The sequence below is a fragment of the Temnothorax nylanderi genome, unplaced genomic scaffold, assembly GCF_030848795.1.
Source record: "Temnothorax nylanderi isolate EJ_2023f unplaced genomic scaffold, tnyl_v1.0 TNYL_tig0174_pilon, whole genome shotgun sequence".
Classification (NCBI taxonomy): domain Eukaryota; kingdom Metazoa; phylum Arthropoda; class Insecta; order Hymenoptera; family Formicidae; genus Temnothorax; species Temnothorax nylanderi.
In genome coordinates this window covers 111,959-135,698 of record NW_027249236.1, presented here as the reverse complement: position 1 = coordinate 135,698, position 23,740 = coordinate 111,959, and the positions used below count along the sequence as shown (strand labels likewise).

Here is a 23,740-nt window from a genome sequence, read left to right as displayed (position 1 = left end):
GACTCCAACTATCATATAATTCTAAATGTTAACAGCTTCTCAATAATTTCATAATTATTCTATCAACAATGTTTATACCAGCTCATCATAAAGATAAAACAATACAAATATAATATGAAAACTTATAATAAATCGCTATCACAATAAAAAAAATTTGGTTTTTCAGTTGTAAAAGATAAATCTTAGAATTCTCACTTACATTAAGTTTCAAAAATACTTATTCCTAAATTAATTAATAAGTAAACTATTGAAAATCTTCAAGTCCGTGAAGAGATACGGGAAAATATACTTCGCGGCAGGCAATATCAAACATTTCAACAAATACTTACAATCGGCCGAAGTGATCACAGAATCGTTTCGATGACGACGGGGCCCGAGCGCGCGGACGCGGGGCCCACGGCTACGCACGAGCCTGAATGTTTGCGCACCCGAGCCTGCCCGAGTCCGAGCCGTCCGTGGCTCCGAGCGCCGCGGGAGAGTGGGGAGGGGAGGCCGTCAACTATGGCCGGCGCGGCAGGCAGGCCACGAAAGAAATGTGGCAGCGCGTTTCGCTTAGTACCGACTTAGACTGCTCTAAGTGGCGGTCGCGTGAACGCCGGTGTCCGCCGTTGGACTTTCACGCAGGAGCACGCACCACCAGGACGTCCCAGAGGCCCGCGCAGAGGGCCCGTCGCAGCCTGCGAACGCGACAACGACGGTGGCGACGACGACGCCGACGCCGACGACGATCGACGAATCGGCGCTCGGTGGTGACAGTGTGGCAACGCGCGGCCGGAGCCGGGGCCCGGAGCGGGCCCAGCCGGGAACCGCGGATCTGCTCGGCGCGACGCGGCGCGACGACACGTGATACGTGATCCGTCGATCGTACGTGCCATTTAACGCGCGGGTGGAAAAAGAAGAAAACAAAAAGAGAGAGAGAGAGAGACGATCTCGCGTCGCGCGATACAATTTTCCTTTACCGCGCGGGCGCCTTCGCCTCTCGCGCCCTCGCCTGGCGTTCCGAAGCTCCGAGCTCCGCGAGAGCGAGAGGCAGCGAGAAAGGGAGTAGAGCGACAGAGAGGAACGTATTTACGTACCGCGGGTAACCTAAAAACCGATCTCGGTCCCGGTGTAAGCGCGATACATCGGCAGGACGCGCGCGCATGCGCGCCGCGGCTCGCTGTCCTCGTGCGCGAATTTCGAGCGAGGCGCGGGGGTTCACGTGTTATCGTAACGGCGAAGCTGCGGACAGTGTCAGTGAGGAAGTGCTCCCGAGAAGGTGTTGCGATTATTCCGGGTAGTGAGTGCGTCGGTTCGGTACGTTCGAATTCGCGGGATTCGGATAGAGCTTCGGATTAGGGCACCGTGATCCGATCTAGAACCAGATCGTCCTCGATTCCCTCCCTCATCCTCCGGAAAGGACCGATATTGAAACGTCGACTCGTTGCCTCGAGGGTGGTCAGGATTCTTAGTGAGCCGCCACGAGAGATCGATGAGAAACTAAGAGGATTCACTGATCGTCGAGAGAGAGAGAGAGAGAGAGAGAGAGAGAGAGAGAGAGAGAGAGAGATAAAAAGAGAGAGCCGAGGGCAAACCGAGTTCGGAAAGTTGTAATCGCGCGTGGCGGTCGAATGCATGACGGATCATGGTTTCCGTGTCCGGACCCATATCCACGGGGATCCTAGCGGGACGCCCTTCTGGATCGCAGGGCCCGCGGCAGAATGGTGACGCGGAGGGCGAGAAGGACTCCAAGGCGGCGGAACGCGCCAGAATCCGGCACGAGTCGGATCTTTACGTCAGGCCCAGCTGGACGGACGCCGCGATAGCGTTGGATCAACTTGAAAAGGTAAAAATTCTTTTCATTACCATCTACCATTGTGCAGATTAATTTTAATCTCGGTAATTCTCTACTTTAAAGAATTATGTCCATTTCTACCGATGTAGATTAACTTTAATCGCGGTTTAACTTATTTTTCATCTTTTTCTAGTTCTTAAAATTAGAGAAAGATAAAAGGTAAGTTTAACCAAGATCAAAGTTAATCTGCATTGATAGAAACGGATATTTTAGAAAAATATTTGAAGCAAGTTAAACCGAGATTAAAGTTAATCCGCATTGGTGCAAATGGGTATAGATCCATGAATAAGTTGTCGCTACTGAAAGTCATTTCTTCTGAAAAAACAACACTGTTAGATCCCAGCTAGCAGAAAGCTTTAAAAGACGTCTTAATAACATTACAAAGATGTCTAAAAGACGACATAATTTTTCAGATGTCCTTTAAACGTCTTTTAAGCGTTTTTAAGACGTCTTTTAGAAGTTTCTGCTAGCTGAGATATTAAAGGATAAAGTTGTTTTTAATTACCATGTGTTTCGACATTTATTGGTCATTTAAACCAATGTTAATAAAACTAAAACAATGTTAATTTAAACCAATGGACGTAAAAAAATATTGTTTTTTATATATTTGTCTATAAGAATGGTTAAAAATGACTCAAATTGAGTATAATTTGACGCTACGAATTTAACAGTGAATATTACCCGCGATAAATCTAATCATTTTACCTGTAGCAAATAATTAAGAGTGCATCGTTTATCGAATCAGTATTTATACTGTTATAAAGTTTTTTTAAATATAAAAATTTAGTTTGTCAAATAAAACGAACCTTATTTACGAATCAATCCAATAGTAATCAATCCAACTTACGATATATGTACAATCTGGATAACAATTTGCATAATTGGTTTCCCGAAGATCGAAAAAGCGACGAGTTATATAAAATTAGTATCTGACAATCTTTATTAAAAGAATCGAAAAATATGTATAACGTTCGTTGAAGCAGACACTTCTTGTACGGGCATTTAAATCGCCAACGATATCGTTCGAAATCGGAAAGAAAAGAAGGCAGGGGCGCGTCCGTGCGATCGATGTACAGGAACTAAGCGTGTCCAATTAGGAGCGAATGAGCGAACAATTTGATAAGGAAATTCGAAATCGTTGTATACGTAGTAAGTAGTAAGAAAAATCCGGCTTGAAAAATGCCGCTTATCTCCGACGTTATTTACGTGTGAAACACTACATTAACGAACGTATTTGCGTTCCTAGATACGAGGGACGGCTAATTAAGACGGTGAAAATAATTTCCCTGCTATCGGTACGCCGCGAGGAACGGATTCTCGTCGTACTTAAGCCAAATAGACGTAGAATACGTAGATAATAGCGCTAGTGCACAGCTATCGCATCCTTTTGGACGCGTCGAGATAGTCACGTTAGTTCAATGCAAATTATATCGACCGCTCGCGATAACGGCGCCGTTATTTCCTACCGGGCGTCGCGCTATCTTCGATCGGCGATTAACGAGGCGCACTTTGACGATCAAAAATGCGTTTTAACGGCGGTTAGCGCTACCCGGCTCTTATCGCCGTCATCGGCGAGGCCTCGTGAGCGGTATTACCGATATGATGCAGACCGTTGCCGCCGCTATAAAATCATACTTCTCGAAAACGCCGAATCCCCTCGTTTCTTCATCCCGTTCGTCGTGTCTTAAACCGTTACTAGCGTCGTGGAAAAATCTATATTGGTCCATTTTGGTTCGACGGGAATGGAAAGAACATGATTTCATAGAAAGAAACGGTTGATCGAAACGGAAGAAATGGTTGAATTAAATTTTTGCATTCGAAGCTTTTTCTTCGAAAGAAATTTCAGCTGGCAGTTTCTTCTTTTGAAATTAACAAAGAAGTTGTAGAGAGGCTAACCTATTCATTTAGGATTATCTTTTTGTCTTTTTACCGTATTGTATTTGAATTGTATTTGAAAATATCGCATTTCCCGAGTACCGGAAATCACGATACCTGCAGACACGGCGAGTCTCTTCGGGGACCGAGTTGTAAACTTTTTACACACGCGGGTGGTCTCGAACACGCGTTTTTTTTTCGAAGGTATACCAGATCGAAGGGATAGACTTCCTGCCGGGGCTCGTGGGGGCCAGACGCGCCATCCCTGGCATTTCTTCTGTAACTAGAGGGATCTCTTGGGACCTGTCGCACGCGGGCCGGCAGATCGGGCCCCGAGATCCTTCCCGCGGACGAAAATGTGCGTGGCACGTGAAGCGGACGGTCGCGCGATGCCTTTCGAGGATGTCTGTTTCGATCCGGAACGATCGCGCGTTATCGATTCGCTTTCCTTCGTCGATCGGACCTCAGACTGCTGCACGATCTTTCGCGACCGTATTGTCTCGTTTTTCGATAAACATAAGAGAGTATTGTCCGAGCAAACTGATAGGGAAAGAATTCAATTTTGTATAATAAATTATAATTATTGCTTTACCTCTTTGCATTTATATTTCTAAAATGCGATAAAGGTGTAGATAGCGATTCTTGTACATTTTTTACACCCGTTACGCGAGATCACCGAATCTCCAAGCTTTCTTGCAATCACATCTTTAATTTCTGTGTCTGTCCGCGTCACCTTTAATTTATTAATATGTATCCACTGTGACGAAAGGACGTTACATTAAATCCACGCTGGTGCTATTTTCAATTGCGTTCGACGTATCCCGGCCGATGGTCCGAGAAACGCGCACCTATAATAAGAGGCGAAGCGAGTAGCAAGCCTCGCGAACTTTTTGCTCGTGATAGTCGCGCTGGGTGGTCGCACGAGCGATTTCCACATCGCGGATGTACCGGGTCGTCTCGTTGAAATCTCGTATTTTTCGCTCGTATCCTCGTTGAAACCGGATATTGGATCTTACTTTTCAGTAACAACGATAAATTGCAAAGTTTCTAATACTTGTCCGTTACTATGGCAATCTTAAGTAGAAATCGTGACATATATTCACGTATTTCTTTTCTTGAAATTACGGAGTGCAGTAAACTTGCGAGTAATGTTGCGAGTAAACATTGATCGAAAGATTAATTGGGATATTGTCTGAATAAAAATTGGCATATAAAAATTGGTTTAAATAATATTCTGTTCAAATTAATGCTCGTTAAATTTACAATTTTTAAGTTAACATCTCGGCCTTATACTAAAATCTAAAGTAGTTTGACTTTGTACCAAAGCCAGAGTCGCTCGACGACTCGCTGTCGACTTGAACTTTAATAGCGTGCCTACCAAATTTCGCAATGTCGTTAATTTTCGTATACGAGATTTCGCGCGAAGCGAGATACAAGAGATATCTCCGTCAGAATTTTCGGGATTCCGCGTCGCGGCAATTCCGCACGATTGCACAATCACGGGACGCGCGAGAGCCCCGATCACCGGTGGAAGAGAAGTGGTGACTGGTGACAGTCGGCGGGAGACAAAAAGACTAAAATTCGAGGTCGATGCTCCACTTTTCTTCCCGACGAGGCGGCTCGGCCGAAGAGGAGCCCTCTTCGTGCCTCGCGTTTATGCCGAATGAGTCAGTGAGTCAGTGGCCCCGGCCTCCACAAGGCGAGCGTGCGTGCGTGTGCGTGCGTCGTATGTGATGTGCGCCGTACATGCGGCGACGCATGCATACGGGCTTGTTTCCTCCTCTTCGTCTTTTTCCCCTCCACAAAAGAAGGGAGACTGACTCCCCCCCCGGGAGGATTTATGTGCGGGATGATAATGGAACGTGATGAATTAGTTTCGTCGGTGCCGGGGAGTATCGAGGGGCGCGCGCGTGCATGTGCAAGCGTGTGGCGTGTTTCGTCGAAAATAATGCTATCAACCCAGTTTTTGACGTCCTCATCTCGTGTACCTCGCTCTTTTGAGAGTCAACTTAATTTAGAGCAATTAGGTGTCGATAAGTCGCTTCTTTAATTCGATAAAATAAATTTATATAATATTTTAACGCGGAGGAAGAAGATAGAATTATCGCAGTTGTTTATCACTTTCATTTCATTACACTGAAATGAAGCTTTTATTTTATTACATTTATTTATATTTATTAATTTATTATATTGTCTTACTACATGCATATACATATATACATCAAAGTTCTTCTGTTGATCGATGTTTTAAGATAATTATATGTTATTTATGAAAACGATTTTAGGCAAATACGAGAATGATTATTAAGTTAGAAAAGATAAAAAAGGATTTAATTAGTTGAAGATCCACTTTTGTACGTGTCATGGTTAGAACTTATAATTTATATTTTTTTTGCTACTAACTGATATAGTATATTTAAAAAACTTTATGAATATAGAACAAGCATATTATAATATCACAAAATTTCTTAAGTGTTTAGAAATAACAAGATATTCGTCATGAAGCCTATTATAAGTAAGCAGACAGAAATATTTTGCTGCTGTAATACAATATTTAATTATTAGATTATATTTGCTAATACAAGAGAAATTATTTATACGTATTTAAAATAAGTTCAACAACTTCTTTTCAACTTCTTTTTCTTTTTTTTTTTCGCAATACGAAAACTTTTTTACGTATGCGTGCGTACAATAGCGCTCCGAATTCGCGGGAATGTCCATTTTTCGACTCGTTTGCCAATGAAATCTGGTAATGCAGTTTCGCTTTTAACGGAACGATCCAAACGCGCCGAGCGCGCTGATCAAAATTGATTTATTCTCATTGAGAATGCAACTCGATCGCGTCGGATCAACCTTGGCCTTGCATCGCACGCACATATGTGTGCGCGCCCGCGCAGCCCGAATGTTTACAGAATACTTGGGTCCGTTATCATCACCGCGCGTCACACATGCGCGTTCGCGCGCCGGAGTTCATTTACTCCAATTTGTTTACGTTCACCAGGGACGATTCACGAGGTACTGGCCTCGACCTGCTCCACCATCTCGATGTTCGCATATTTCGCGTATGCTGAGACGTTCTTGCCGCGGATACAAATTATTAGATCGATGCGAAAAATGTTTATTAAGATTTTAAATATTACCGATTGAGTCTTTTTAAGAAAAGAATAGGGAATTATCCGAAAATTGCTCAATTGCTACAATTATTTTATCTATATGACGGAACCTTATAAATATACACATTTTTTTTCAAAATGTATCCGATTGATGTAAGAAATCATTGGACTTTCGAATTGGTAATACTAAATCTTATTTTTGAAATTTTTTTCATTCATGAACGAAATTCATTAAAAAATTATCAAAGAGATATGCTTTTCTTTCTCGAATTATTATTCAAAAATAAATTTTTATTACGAGTAAGAAAAAAACTTTACTCGTAATAAAATTCGTAATAAAATTTCGAGAATGGAATACTTCGTCGTTAATGACCTAACAGGATCTTTTCAGGGACCCGACGATTCCCTAATGTCGTCGATCGAGCGCGATTTACGACGGAAATCTATCGGCCGGCTCTCAGCGCACGCATCGCGCGTTGCCACCGTTGATCCGAGACGATCGCCCGTAAAGATCACGATCGAAGATAAATGCTGAATTCCAGCGGCACGAAATAGCGTACGGGCGCACTATTCCGTAATCTGTGTCTTAATTTCTGGCAGCTGAAAGCGGTCGTCTTCGGTGCGGCTCCACAATACCGGGCATTCACGCACGCGCATATGTGTGAGAGTGAGATTAAAGGGCGCCGACACTACGTGTGAGAGACTTCCAACACTAATAATACCTACGAGAGGGTGGAGACGTGCGGCGCGTACACCGCCTCGAAGGCGACCCATGGAAACTCGTGTATAGGGTGTCTCAGAATGTCCTATCGGACACGTTCGCTGGAGGACAAGCTGGCTGAATTATTATTATTTTTTTTAATATCGAAAAATTGATAGTTGGCATCTAACATAACATTAAGAACGAGTAATAAGGGGTTAACGAGTTAATCCTGGATGATGCGAATATAGATGTGTGATACGTGTATCTCTTTCTATTCAATCTTTATCCTCAAGATAAATTAATTCTTTAAATTAATTGTATAATAACTTTTTGCATGGTGTCCTTTGTTAAGAGACTTTATTAATATTAATTTTGATGAATTTAAATTAATCTTTTATATTGTTAATCATTGAGCAACATTTATTATAAATCATACTTATACTAATATAAATTATACTTGAAAAATATATAGATTTAAACTTGTAATTATTTTGTACATATTTATATTTTATTTCTTACCGTTAAAAAGATTTAACGTGAAAATTAAAGATTGAAAATTAAAGATTTACGAATGCTTCTCTTCAAATTTTCGTCAAAACGGGATTTAATTTAGAATTTGTTGGTATCCTAGAGGACACACGGTAGTCCTGAAATACCGTGTGTACAGGGTGAGTCACGGAACTGGGACAGGCGAGGTCCCTCTTTCCCCTGAAAACAACTCAAGGACGGGGAGGGAAGGGAAGGCAAACAGTTTAATTCTACTTTTCCGAGAAGTTTACCCCTCTGTAGTCTGGCTGGATGCAAGGAATGCGGTTGCATCTTCTTTTAGGTAAAAACGTACCGTACGCGCAACACGTGTGGTCTGTGTTTACTTTAGGATTGTCTAGGCATATTATATATCCGCTTGATATAAAACTAGCCACCTTATATATAGAGAATTTCATTGATACTTGCATGTTATTACACATTTTATGTTACCTAGCAAGAAGACTCGAATTAATTTTGCCAACAATTCGTAATTGAAAAGCTCTATGATACACAATGGTATTTTCATTCTATATGCATATAGTCACGTAGCAAATGCAGTGAGAAAATACTAGTGAGAAAATGATTAAACATTGCAAGGAAAAGTATTTATTGTTGGTTTTAATTTTTCGATCTGCCCTGTACACTTCGCACTCCGAACGTAGGAATGTCACGACGAAACTTCAATGTGTAACATATGATTATGGGAAATTACACGTTAGTACATAGGACTAACTATCTCATTACGTGAATTATGCGGTACGTGAAAGATCACCTTCAAACAATACGCTGGACGATCGATGTTTACGTTAACTTTAATCGCCGTTAATGCACTTAAAAGCGTTTTATTTTTTGCTTGCTTTTCTACTGTCAATGATTTTACGAAATCAATAGAAATATCCGTCCGCAATTAATTTGCTTTAATTATCTTCGCTGCTTTAATTATCCCCCTGTTACCCCTTTTTTTACGGGAATAAGAAACGGAAGCTGACAATAAATTAACAATCATGAGCTTTCGAATTTCGCTAGTTAAAAACTTTGAGCTCGTGATGTCCAACGGGAATTCGATTTGTTTTTTTTTTTCGCAGGAAGAATCGTGGTAGGGAGAGATCGGCCGAAATTAAGTTTGCACGGGCATAGAATGTCAGTCTTATGAGCTTTCGACTTTTGTAAAACGGCAGGAAACTTTCACGCGTCCTTAACACGTGAAAAATCTAAAGACACCGACCGTCACGCTTTTCCTCGAGTTTCGTAAGGAACGACCGAGGAGGAGGAGTGTGCCGGACACCGATGCGCCCAAGGGTCGGCCCGTCCCTTTCATCCTTGCTGAAGGATACACGCCCACACGAGTTGGCATCGTTCGGACGCCTTTCATCTTCCGACCGTCCTGTATCGTTCTCGTCCTGTACCTGGCTCCCGTTGTATACACGTACATATCTCTCAAGTCCCCAGAAAGTTCAAATTGAGTTCTTTTTGCGCTGACAATTTTCTTTCAACAGATCGTTTGAATCAGATAATTCTTTTCCCGCAGGGTACCGATCAACCTTTAGGCTTACAACTGTATTACCATGAAGACCCACGTACTAATCACAGATTGGTTCCCCAGAGAAAATCTTCTGTTTTTATTATTTTAAATTTCAGAAATTTTTCGGAGGAAAATACATTTGCCTGATAATTATAGACCTTCCTGATAATTTACAGTTCCTCAAAAATCCTATTAGTTAAGAAAGTGTTATAATTGAAATCGATACTGATCGAAATCAAAGGATTATTATAAATTTCCGTATAACAAAAACATGGACATTCATATATTTTTGAACATCTACTTTTCACATTTTAGTCGCCATAATCTTCTTTCAATTTGTCAGGTACGCTAGAATTCCTTGGGGAGATATCAAAACTGCCAATTATATATTGAAATTCTAAAAATCGAGTGATAACTTTACAACGGGGTTGCGGGGTTGGAATTTAGGGAGAGGGAGTACTCGCGATTATCAACGGCCTCTAAAGCTCGTTACCGTCCGTAATTCGACCTTTGGATTTCCCTTTCGAATAGACATCGCCGTGGAATTCCCCGGCCGATTAGAGCGCCGGCCGCGGATCGAGTTTCTTGCGGACACTTTCGAGCCGTACCTACCGCAAGAATCTCTTCGTTTATCCGGCATGGCGTACCGCGGTGAGTTACGTGCACGCGCGTACCGAGTATTCTGGAATTCACGGCGCGAATGGAAGAAATAAAAAAAAAATGGAAAGAAACGTATCCGAGAAAAGCCCGCAACGTTTCGCAAATTGTGTTAATTTTTATTAGCTGTGATAGGTTTTTTTTAGCTCTATATAGAAAAAACGGGATCTGTTACTTATTTTTTGTTTTATTGCAATTGTATAATCCAAGTTCAAGATCGACGATACTGGGTATTGTGTTGATGATGTAATGTAATTGATGGACAATAACGTAAGAGAATCGCAAGTGGGAGATAGGGAAGAGCCTGACGAGGAGAAGAGGGTGAGTGTTCGAGCGCGAGCGATCGGCGCTCGTTTCTCGAGGAGGGCACTCTCTCGCGAGAGAAACGAGTCGCGGGAGAAGCGAGGCGACCGCCGCCGCCGCCGCGTTTAACGAATTTATGTTACTCGTACTTTTAATGTTTTTTATGGCGCGACACGAGCTGCGCCGAGAGATAGCAGACAGCATAACAGGATCTTATGTCAACGACGGTGGTCTCCGCGCCGCGAGCTTGTAATATGTAGATACTGCCCACCACCGGGAGAAACCCCATAAGGCCCGCGGTGAGAGAGACCACTTACGGGAAAAAGGGGGGAACCATCTTTGTCCCCCTTCGAGCTCCCCCTCCCCTCCCCCGCTCCGTTGTTCACCCTCCCGTTCCCTCTCTCTCGCGCGCGCGCGCTGCCGCGTGTGTGGACGCTATATAGACGTCTCGAGAGCGACTCGTGGCGTCTCGACTTCCTTTTACTTCTTCTTCTTCTTCTTCTTCTTCGTCCTTTCGGTTTCTTTCTCGAAACGGTCGGTGAAAATACCGGTGTGTGCTCTCTCGATGGTATACAGGGTGTCTCGCAACTCTCGATTGTAACTTTAGTGGAGGGTTCTCGAGTAAATTCGGAGAGTCAATTTGGAGAGTAGTATCTCGTAAGTCTGAAAATAAAATTCCAAATTTCCGCTTCGATGCTCGTTGAAGAAATAATAAGATAATTCTTTCTATTTTGTATATTGTTGCTTTGTTATCGCACAGTAGAAAAGTTTTGAAGATTAAACAAAAATTACACAATAAGTTAATAAATATTATACTATTGATATACTATTATATGTGTACATGCGCAAATCATTAAAGATTCTCGACAAATACCAACGCTGGTATAACTAAAACGCCAGCGTGTTTCGGTATGACAGTTCTATCTAAAATAGCGCGATGTGTACCCGGTACTTTGAGTATCAATCAAGGTACCGGCATCGCGCTCCGCTGGCTGTACATCTTCCCGGGGGAAACGCCCGCGCCGCGCCGGTCGGGGCAAAAGTCACGCGGAAATGCGAAACTCGGGTTGGGCGCCTAGCGCGGTGGACCCGCTGACGCGCGACGCACCATGTGGCGGACGCGGATTGTCCGCGCGTCTAGAATTACCCGGGCCCCCTCTCCTTTCCTCCCTCCCTCTCGCCCCCGTCGAGTCACGGGGCCCGCGCCACGAGAGTTAATTGGCTGGAAAACCTTGCTATCCGATACCCGACGCGGCTACCGCCCCGAGATACGTGCCCGCGCGCAATCCATATTTTCGCCCGTCAGCTGCGCGCGAGCGAGCGAGCGCAAGCGCGCTCGCGCGCGCGCGTTACTCTCTTAAAACGTAACTGTACCGCGGTGCAAAGGGGTGGCATTATAGATCCTTTTGCTCTCTTCCGATACACGCACGCCGGCCGCTCGCGATCATAAATAATTTTATAGCTATCGCGGGTTTTATCTCACATTACGCGTTCTCTCGGCGTTTCAAGCAGCTAAATGACCTCCGGGTGAGCGCGCGCAGATCTTTTTTTAATTACGATTTCGATAATTTCTTGAAAATTGCAAGATTGCGCAACAATTTACGACACTCGCTGGCGCTGGCGCGTGTAGCATACCCTAGCTCCGGGTCGACTACCTACAACTAAATGCTTGTTTGTCACAAATCGATCCCGTGTTTGTTTATTTAGGCGCCGAGCGAGAAGGTGATACGGCACGACTCCGACCGACTTCTCTCTCCTCGTCTTTTTCTGAATTAGGCATCCCTCTCCTTTTCTCCTCCCGACTCGAAAGATCGGCATTGTTGCGGGTGGTCCATGGTACATATTGTCAGAGCGGCCACCAGGTAGTGTGCAACGTTGCCGCTTGCAATGTTGCAAGCGCGGCTTTCCTTCTCTCCTCTCCTCCGTAAGGCCCCGACTCTCCTTGTACGATTACCCCTCTCTTTGTACCTTCTCTTTTCCTCTCTGTACCTTCTCTTTTCCTCTCTGTATTCTTTCTCTCGCTTTCTCTCCTCTCTCTCTCTCTCTCTCTCTCTCTTTTCTCGGTTTCGTTGCAGCTGTAACCTCGCTCTAAAAGCCCGAACCGCCATCCTCATCCTCTTCCCCCTCCTCCCCCCTGGTCCACGGTCCTCCTTCACTGACCTTCTCTGTCTCACTCTCGCTTTTCTCATTTCCGCCGCTTGTCATTCTACAAACCCACGCGTCGAATTTAAAGGCCCCGACTGCACTTGCCTCCCTTCCCTCCTTCGTTTCTCACCCTTGGTGATGAGTGCGTTCACCGATTTTTCCCGGAAACCGGCTGCACCCATTCTTATCTCGCGTAATGCCGGCGGAATTATTTTGAAATACAGGTCGCCCCAAAATCGACGACGATTCGTAGAATCATCTCGAGGGAGATTTATGTAGGGAGTAGTGATGCCCGACCCTTTTTCAAAGATAAATTTGAGCTATTTTGGAAAGCTTTGTGAAACATTCAACAATACTGTCATACTAGTCTGCGCGAAAACGCGACACGCACGAGTCACGTTGTCCAGTATGCGCGCACTCGCGCGATCAAATTTCTCTGCATGTAATATTTAAGAAACGTATATATTTTCCGTTTACGCAGTTAGCTCAATCATTTTGTTTTGCAAAAGAGCAAGAAGGACCGTCGAGTCGTAGCGAATGTGGAACAGCGTCAATTGTGCATCGCGGAATTTTTTGCGCCACACATACATCATGAACCCTCGATCTTCTTTTCAGGGGAAGGCGGAAGGCCAGAGGTCAGCGGTGTGGCTCAGGGCGCTACTACAGGATCAGCTTAGCCAGTTGGGCTACTTCCTGCAGAGGCATGCCGGAAAGGTGCTCTTCGTCGCCGTCCTCGCGCTGGCGATCCTCTGCGTCGCCCTCAAGTCCGCGCAAGTCAACAGCAAGGTCGAGCAGCTGTGGGTGCAGGGTAAGTGACTGTCATGCTTTATCGCTCTTTTATCGTTCTTCTTTTGTGCGATACCTTTTTATTCTTCCTGTCTTGCCTTTTAACGACGATTATGCCATAATATACTCCGTAAAAGCTCCGTACTTGAGGATTACGTTCTGCAGAGCTGCTGATGCGAAAATAGAAATTACAAATGTACGAAAGAGGAATATATAAAAATTATTTAAAATTAAATGAAGAAGAAGAATAATGAGGAAATAAAGTGCAAGTTTTTCTTATCTTTCATATACTTTTTCAATTGATTATATTTTGAAATAAAAATCGCAATCCTGATCTCTCTTAAACTACTAAAAATAAAAATATTAAAGTCCCGCTTACTTGCCACTACGAGTGGTTAAATTGAATCAGTCGTGAAATTTCTCTAAAACGCGTCGTAAAATGTAATGACAGAGGGAAACAGATCGGTGTGAGAAAATCGTCGATTACTTAATTATTCCCGAACACGGTCGAGCTTTCGTGCAGAGGCGCGACAAATCACGTGACACTGCGCGCCGCGGCGCGTGGAAAACGGATACAGCGTGCAAGAAATACGGATAAATTGTCCGCGGGGAGGAAAAAAGGAGGATGCGCTTGCTGCGCGGGCAAAAAGAGGGAAACGATTCAAGCGGAATCTCCCCCACCGCGGGTTACATTAGTTGTACACACGCTGGGTGGCCCCTCTATATTTACCCGTGGCTCGAACGTTAATTCGAACACCCGTTGCTAACTTATATATATGCCAACGCAAACGAGAACAGTCCGCGAGGAAAAGTGTCGGACGTTTCGGGAGGGACGAACGTTTTTACTCTTATTCCGTTCGCATAACAGCAGAACTGTTAGCTGCATCACTCGACACTCGATCGTTTTGCCAGTTGCGCAGGTTCGCTAAAATTAAAATCTACCCGAACTTTTTGTCAACATTCTGCAAGTTGTATATTTTCCTCTCTGTATTTTTGCTTTCGTTGGACACGTTTCTCGTTTCTGCATAAATGTTGACAAACGAACGATCGTGTGGTATTCGTGTAATGCAGATAATAAACGAAAGTAGCAATAACGCAACTCTGGGCGTAATCGTTGTTTCATCGAAGATTCATTAATTTCCTGAAAATTACTCCATTTTCATTTCTCACGTAGTACTATCTGTAGATAAATTCTTTTTAATGTCATGTGCCTTTTAAATAATTTTTTCTTTTATTTGGGGAGTATTCTGTGAATAAGATGATAGAGTTATAAAATCAAGAACTAAAAAAATTTCAATGAGTGTAGTAGTGTTAGAAACGGCATTATGCAGGCTACTATACATATATTCATGGTTAAGAATGACAAGTGCCCCTCGTATTTGAAACAAATATCTCCTGTAACGAATTTTGCGTCGTGTAGAGTGACGGAAGACGAGTCGACGGGGCGAACGGACATTCCGTTCATTGGGGCTAGAGAGAAGTGCCTCGTTGATGCCACGGGTAACTGTATAGAGATTCTTTCGACGCGCTCGACTTAGCATGAAGAAACGGCGAGTCGTGTCCTGGTTTTCGATCGGATGGAAGATACCGCGGACCTCCTAGATCGCGTCGTCGGAGACTAATCCGTCCATGCGGACCTTCCGTGACACTTGACCCCGTGAAACTTCACACCGAGGACAAGTGTTTCTCTCGTCTGAGTGTTTGTCTTCCCGGTAATAACGGTACGACGAATCGGCGTGAACGGATCGATCGACAATACGTACGAAATTCCGCGAAAAGCGATAGCCTCAGATAGGAATTTCCACTGATAATTCCTGTGATAATTTTCAATAATTTTGCTGGCATATTCGTGCACAAATATCTCATTCGGGTGGTCTTTTTAAAATTTTAAAAGTTTAAGCAGAACTTTATTTTTCAAAAAACCTGCGATATGTTGGTGCATGTAGGCAATTATCGTTGAAACCGATTTACTTAGGATATATATGGGTTAATTAAAAGATACTTATATATATAAGATGCTTCGAGTAGTAACCGTGAATGCTACGATATTTGGCACGTTGGAATTTTCCCGACGGAATGTCACTCCACGGAAACGCGCTTCGCGTGAAACATTCGGAAACCATTCCTTCCACCTTTCACGACCGACGACCGTACAGCGATCGGTATGCGCCCGATCGGTTCCCGCAACTACGAAAGTCGCAACCCGATCGCCGTCGGCAGTCACGGCGATAAACCCGCCGCTGTTAAGGATTTATAAGGATCGTTAAAGGAGGCGCGGAACGTTGGATTTGCGATCTGGCCCGAGGCTCGCCTTCGTCTCTTTCGATGTTCCTTTTTTTTTCTTGCGCCATTGCACGATTGTGTGGCTCAACGTTTATTGCCTTCGAGGAATTTATATTATTATTAATATTGTGTGACGTGTTATTACGCGCTTCTGTTACGCGATTTTCATGCGCGGAATTCTGTGTGCTTGTTGTACAACTTACGTTAGTATAATACAATGTTATGTTTTAATCTATACAATTTGCTCGTTATTTTTTTTAAATTAAAATAAACCGATCGTGGTTTATTCCGAAGGTATATAAAATCGCGTCGATAAACGTTGAAATAACATTTCCAATGAGAAAAGTTGCCTGATAAGTTCGTCGCTCGAATTTTTTTTTTTCGAGAAGAAGAAGAAAGAAAGTTGGTTCTGAATCACACCTCGATTGCACGAAGGGCCCAATCGTCGTCGTCCAACCGGACGCGCGCTCGTGCTTGATCGGCCCTTCTAAAAAGACTGCGCCCGCATATTCCGACCGAATACGACGCGCGGCGCAAGTCACCTCACGGATATCCGGTACCGATACAGGCGCGCGTATGCACGCACATCTTTACGCACGTCGGCCGTCCCGTAGCGTCGCGCGTCGGCTTGCCTCTGCTGGAGGTGTTATATCCTTCTACCGCCCTTCGACCTTCCGCATCGTACGCCATGTCGCATAACTCTTCTTCCACTTTTCTGCCAGTATATATACCTTCATCGGTAAATAATCCAAACGACCGCCAGCATTGCGTTGCAGTGCATTTGAGTACATTCTCTGTTAATATCAAGCGTACTTTTCCTAGAGTTACTAATAATAAGATAAAAGTACGTAACGATTATTTAAGTGGGATTTATTTAAATCCTGCAACTAATTTGAACCTAAGTAACAACATGAAATTTTCAGAATACTTCAAAAATTAAATTTGACCTTTAGACACAAATTATACCAATAAAATTGGTATAATTCAAAATTATTTGCAAACTTTTTTATAACAATAAGTGTAACATAGAGCAGTTGTGAAAATAACATTATGCTCGGTGATACCTGAGGTTTGTCGTACCGTCCTTTTCTTCCAATATAGATTAATTTTAATCTTGATTTAACTTTTTATCTTTTTACCTTTTTCTAGTTCTAAGAATTAGAAAAAGATAAATTAAACCAAGATTAAAGTTAATCTACATTGGTAGAAATGGACGTAGCGCTAAGTAACTCTTAAGCGTTGGGCAGAGATGTCAAGCTTGTCTCGCGTAAATTTTTGATAAAGTTTAAATATGAAATTGCAACAGAAATTGGTATATTATCCAAATTTAGTAACTGAAGTACCGATACTTCAGTGCGAAAGTAACTTGGCGTATCGGTATTGCAATTTCGGCATTGGACACAATTTCTGTTGATAGGAAAATGCACATTTTCTTGATAATAATAAGATAAAGAAAGAATTTTGTGACAGTGGCGAGAAAAATTTCGGCGCCAATACGGTTATACCTGACGCCGTTGGGAGCCGGGCAATGATCGGTGCGTGCAACTGCGTCTGGTACAAGCGCGGAGTATCGGCTTTCAATCACCTGCACCCGTACCTACAACCGTCGCGCTTTTTTTCGTTCCGAATTCGTTGCGCTATTTTCGATGCGAGAAAAATGGCGCGGTGTGCGTTACCAGTCGTAGCGAAAAAACGCAATATCGACAAAGGTATTAAAGGGAGGAAAGAAAATCGATAAAAGGAAAGAGAGAAAGATTTTGAAAACAAAGCCGCAATCCGCGTATCGCTTTTTCCATTAAATATATTTTTAATTGCGTGTCGAACTGTGCTACAACTGATAAAAAATAAAATACCGAGATGCAGCGAAATACCGTATTTTGAGGTACAGAAATCGTTTACGTTCGCGTTATTAAGTTAAGTACTGAATCACTGTCTCTCTTTGCCCGGGGAAGAGCACGCTCGTTTTTTGACTGAATCGTGGAATTCGTGCATTTTCGTACGCAGGCGTGATTGCCGGAAGGTTAAACCGAATCGTGAATGGCACACGCGCCAATATCCGTCCTCTTCTTTTTCTCCGTTCGGACAACTGTGTGTGTGGCGGGGAGCGTTTAGCATTCACAGTGGGGAGAGAACAGTGCGGTGGAAAAAGACGAGAATAGCTTATTTTATGTCTACCTCGGGTAAGAGAGCAACAACGTGTACAGAACGTTTCAAGAAAGATCTGCTTTCCCGAATTGTCGTAACTCGCGTAACAAATTTCTCGTTATACATTCCCGAAGTAAATATTTATTACATCTCAAAGTGAAACAATTAATTGGAAGGAGAAGACGAAAAGATTCAATTTCTTGATCTTGAAAAAATTAAAATTTAATTTTAAAAGCACGAAAATTAATTAATTAGAGGTTTTTATTATTAGTTTTTATTCGGTATTTTCAGCTATTTGAGTATACTGACTCGTTTCGAAGATCTGGATTTAATAAATTGTCCATTAATTTTCTTTCAGTATAAGTATCTTATTTGCAAACCCGTTTTTCACGTACGGACTTTCTTTAGGTTTTCTTAACGCGGATAGCTGTGTAGCCTATAAATTACAGCTTCTTAACGGTCGTAACATGCCCATTAAGTCGTAATTTGCATTTACTGCTGCTAACTACAGGATGCAAAGTCGAAATGAGCGCTAGGATAACACTCGGCCGGTCTCGATCGAGCGGTTTAATATACGACTTAATCAAGAACTAAAACCGATAAAGCTTTATTAAGATTCTATGCGATGCGAGCGAGATTCGTCGTCACACCGAGCAGAATTATTCCCATATCGATGTTGTTAAAGAGTACCGAGCGTATCTGTATCGTTGACTTTCATCCGAAGTCTCGTTCTAGAGGAATGTTAGAAATAAAATTCCCCGATTGTGTCGAGTCGAAAAAATAAAGCCGTCGCTCCCTCATATATGAGCTATTTTCTGATAAAATCATTACGTTAGAACGTGCCACGTTGAACGTTTTAGCAACGAGGATTAAGAGATCCAGCCGGTTAAAAAAAGCCGGTTGGTTCCTCTTCCGCGCGCAACTATCGTCCGATCGTCTCGAGCGGTGATTCCCGCGCGTGTATCTGTGTCAGAGAAATAAAAACGCCTTTGCATCACGCGCCGCGTCACGAATCGCGGCCCCGAATCGATCGGGCGAGCGGCCGACGACGACTGTCCTCCGCGCGATAGCCGATATCGTCCGCGCATAGCGGTCCGCGGGCGTTCGCGCGCGTGCACAATGCACGGCGAGTAAACAGAAGATGAGATCCTCTGTTTATGCGGCCGTCCGTCCGTTCGTCCGTCTGTTCGTCCGTCCGTCCGTCCGTCCATCGGTGCAACAACAACAGATTCCTGGTGGGTCTTTGGACGACGATCTTGTAGCTCGCTCTTACCGGCCTTTCTCGCTCCATCCTCCTCTCGTCTCACATCTCGTGCCCTTTTTCTTCCTCTCGGCCCCTCCTCCGATCTTTCTCTCTCTTTTTCTCTCTCTCGCTCCTCATTCCTCTCGCAGTCTCGCCTCAGCCGCGTCTGCCTCTCTCCTTCTCTCCTTCTTTTCTCCTCGCTCTCGCCCACTGGAAGGCATGGAGGCCTAATGAAGATGTAAGCACTCGGGCCGGCCCTCGTGCACGGTCGTGCTTTCGTCCTCCGTCCGTCCTTGTCGCACTAACGCGACAAGGCGGCTTCCTTGGCCCTGTGTACAGGCCGTTCCAAGTACGTCAGATTGATCGAGCTACTTTTGTAGTTCCTGATCTTCCGAATTTCATGAATCAGCGGGGAAAGTGGCGAGACTTGTTCTAACTCGATATATCGTTTTCTGCGTTACGATAAATAATAAATTGAATTTTATATATTATATATTCAAGTATATGATTTTGCGACGGAATACACTCTCTTCATACAGTATTTGCTGTTTACTGCTAGATATCTAATTTTATTCTCAGTATAGAACTGTCTCTGCTTAATGTATTTTTTACTGATTTCTTGCTGATAGAAAGGAGTTCTCATCTGATTATGAGAAAACTAATTTAAGTAGTTTATAAGTTTCTTCCTCTCTAGTTTGATCAGGTATTTAATAAACAGCTCATAAGTTTTACCACAAATTTTGATAATATCTTTGAAACTCTTTGGCATTCAGTTACTACGTACCGTTAAAGTTATATTAGTTTTTTTTTAGTAAAATTCAGATGCGTCATTGTTGTCGTTTCTGTTAGGATCGTCTTGAATCCTAATATTTTTCGATAAAACTCGAGGCTATCAAGAGCTCTTAAGAAAATTCCAGAAGAGATTTCTGAACCAAAAAAGAAAATAATTCAACCATAGGAATTTGAAAAATTTTTATTCAAGAAATGAAAAATTATTGCACTTTTAAGTTTCTGAATTTCTGGGAGAAAAAGATTTGTTTTTCGGAAATTCGACAAGTGTTGGAAAATTCAAATCAACTCTAATCGAAATGAGGAAAACAGTTATATTGTAATTTTCGTATAATGAAAATAAGCAGTGGGCACTTTTCGGATTTCCTATTTTTTCACATTTAACTCTTCAAAACTATTTTCAAAACATCGGGAACTGTGAAATTGCATGGTGAAGACAGTACTCTATTATGTCGAAGTTCTAAAAATGAGATGATAACTTCACAGATCATCACCGCGGTATTATTGTATCACCGACAGCGGACCACCCCGTAACAAGATAATAGCGTCCTGCTATTAGAGAGCCACGATCTCAAGTCGCTACCGCACTATGAGACTAATAATGTTAACCCTCTACCTCCACTGCGCGCAGTAGACTTTCATCTTTTACCAATCGTTATAGCTTTGAACTTACAACAACACTCATTTCTATTCATTTCTAAGACTCGCGCCTTCTGGGAAAGCACCGATTCATTACAGTCGACTTATCTCTACGAATAATTGAACGTATTTATCAAACCAAAAATAATTTAAGTCAAGTAATAGTGTCCCGAGAATATTAAATTGATTTCCCGCTGAAAGATTCGTCGAATCCTCTATGAAGCGCTCGCGGATGAATAGCCGGTACTGTGTGCTCTCTCAGCTCTCTGTCGTGCGATTGATGCGCACTGGACGGATAGTAGAGAGGAACCGCGAGATGGAGAAAGGAAGCAGCGTGCGGCGTGGTGCACGCGGCCCGGGAGAGGGTGGGCCAGCAGCTACTCGATATAGGAACTCTCTTGTGGCCCTTTTACTGACTATTCCTGACGGGAGTGTGTCGGGAGAGCGACGAAGAGCGAGCGAGCGACTGCGGCGGAAGAGACTCGGGCTTGGGCAAGGGGGCGAGCCACGGGGCCCCACGACGACGACGACGACGACGACGACGAGGCTCTGCTCTCGCTCGACTCGGCTCGGCTCAACTCTACTCTCCGGAGAGAAGATCCGAGACTTGGCTCAGCTCAGGCACGCAGGCCCACCGCTGGTTGGTTGGCTGGCTGGCTGGCTGGGTTGGCTTGGCGCACAGAGAGCCCACCGGGCCACCCACCGCGACCATTCACCGGAACCGAGCCCCATCCAATCCCAGTGACTCTCATTCACCCGTGTACAGGCCCGCGACCTCGACAGCGAGCGCTAGAGGGGATGTGGGGGAGGGGGGGAGAGGTATAGGGAGAAAACGAAAGACAAGGAACCTATCTGTGATTCGCGTTTTTTAACAAAATACGTTATATTATGAAATAATTGACGAAGGTTGCCTTAAGAGTCGCATTCCAACTTACGTGTTCCATCTATATACATAAATATATTTTTTCCCAATGTAAATCTCAATTAACTTGGAATTTAAATTTAGAAATGGGATTCGACGTTTCGGTCTTTTTTTGCCGGCCGATATATTCGAGGTCGGTGGAAGGAGGGAGACACATCGGCAGGATTTCGTTATACAGGGAACGAGAAATTGAACGCCGCCGTGAAGAACCGCCCATCAATCTCACGGAAAGCGGGCGGGCACGCTCTTCTCGCACGCAGGAATTTCTAAGCATTTCCTCGAAGATTCGAGCCATCGCGCAGCCAGCCGGGGCGTGTCGCGAGGAACAAGGACCCCTAACGAGGCTGCGGCCACGTGGTTTTTACGTTTTCACATGCCATAAAGCTGTCCGCACTTGCGCGCCGGCCGGAGATGAATAGATCCAACTCCGATGAGGACCGCCGATCGATCTAGAATAAATAATTTGAATAATAACAGCGCCAAGGGTATTTTTCAACGTGGAGCGAGACGCTTACGTCATCTAAGGTGGCTCTTCGTTCTCCATTAGATGCTTTTGTCGCCGCAGGCTAGTCCTAGTAAATCTGCAAGTAAGCCAAGTAAATTTACATTTTGTCACAGCTCAGATAGTCCGCTATTATAGTTTTCGTAATGTGTGAATTGGAATATTTAAAAAAAATTGTAAATAAATTGAAATCCTGAACGTTTATCAATATCAATCAATACGAATAAATTGATTGTCAATGTCAATAGCAATATTATTTCGCGATAACAGAAAACTTTGGTCTTTGATACGTTTTAGGTATTGAAGTAAATCGAACGACGAAATTGTATTACATGAGGATCTCTTAGGCAAATCTCTAAACGCAAATCATTGAAACTTAAGATAGATAACAGATATAATTGCTACAAACTCCGGTGATATTGATTTAAACTGATTAGGCTTTTAAGCGCAAGACCGGGGCGAGATGAGAACGGGAAATCCCTCGTAATATAAATGGAGGGAACCAGCGTGCACCTGCTTCCCTCTCTCCGGGAGACAGAGGGCGGAACTTGAGCATGGGCTCTCTCGTTTTCCTCTTCCTGGAGAACCTTCGAATCTCGGGTTGAACGTAAACGTCAGTTCACTATCGGATATATCAATCGCATCCCAGCGGTCGAATAGTGCAATCGTTATATTCCCGGCTTAATAGAGCTCTTTCCCTTTCACAATTGGAAGACGCGATCGTGATATCGCATTAACGTCGACGCGGCTGACCCCTCGGTTTGACCCTGGAGAACTCCCCGAAGAGAGAAAGAAAGAGGACGAAGGACCCCCGGGATTCGCGTCGCGGAAGAGAGCTGGGAAGATCGGACGTCGTCGTCGTGGAACGGATCCAACGTCCCCGCGCGAATCCACCCCCGTTCGCCGGGATGCTCGCGGGAAGTTCGCGGAAACAATAGAGGAGAGGAATGGTGAATGAGGCGCGCCGACAGAGCTGAAAGACGACGCGGCCATTCAAGGGTGCCCCGGAGCGAGCGGGACCGATGCGCGCGGAGAGATGCGAGAGCGCGCGACCGCAATCACGGTAGCCGGAAGGGTGCAGATAGACGGGACGGGGGGTGGGGGGTGCGTGAGGGGGCGCGAGAAAGCCGCTCGCTCCCGAGAGCTTGGACGAGACAGAGACGGAGAAATAATTACAGAGACGCCTCGTCGATAAATCAAGCCCGGTGCCCTCTTCCCGTCTCTTTCTTTCTTTCTCTCCTCCTCCTCTCTCTCCCCCCTCGCGAGTGTATCCTGCCTGCTAGTCCCCCTCCGACCGTCCCCTCCGTCGGCGGTGCTGCCCTTTTTCACTATCTCTCTCCGTCTCTCTCTCTCTCTCTTTTTGTCTCTCTTCCTCCACCTCTTTCCTCTCCTCCGCTTTCCACCGTTAAGCCACGTTTCTTGCTTCGTAGAGCAGAGAGTAGTGTCTTTATTACGCTCAGTGCCCGACCGCATTCTACAGGCCGACTCACAAACGCATAAGCTCACTGTTATCGTCGCGGCAATTACGTCATGCGAGTTTCTTAGCGATCGAAAAAAATGATCGGAATATTTGATGATGTCTATACAGAGAAATTGCTGCACAAGTTGTTATTTTTGCTTTGTGCACATAGTCTCCTGCTTGTCGAATAAAGCTGAAAATGGAATTACGTTATTTTCGAAATAATTATCATTGACTTCAATAAAATTTTTAATACTTTACTCAAATTTCTCAAAGAAGTTTTATAATGTCT

The 23,740-nt window shown here is 44.0% G+C and overlaps 1 protein-coding gene across 1 annotated transcript in view; it reads left to right on the top strand.

Moving 5' to 3' along the window:
* The first annotated feature begins 284 nt into the window (after positions 1 to 284).
* Ptc (protein patched) overlaps positions 285 to 23,740 on the top strand; it is a 39,089-nt gene continuing 15,633 nt past the window's right edge. The window contains exons 1-2 of the mRNA XM_071715996.1: positions 285 to 1,825; positions 13,296 to 13,488. Of these exons, the coding sequence (XP_071572097.1) occupies positions 1,625 to 1,825; positions 13,296 to 13,488 (394 nt within the window). The 5' untranslated portion in view covers positions 285 to 1,624. The remainder of the gene's footprint in view (positions 1,826 to 13,295; positions 13,489 to 23,740) is intronic.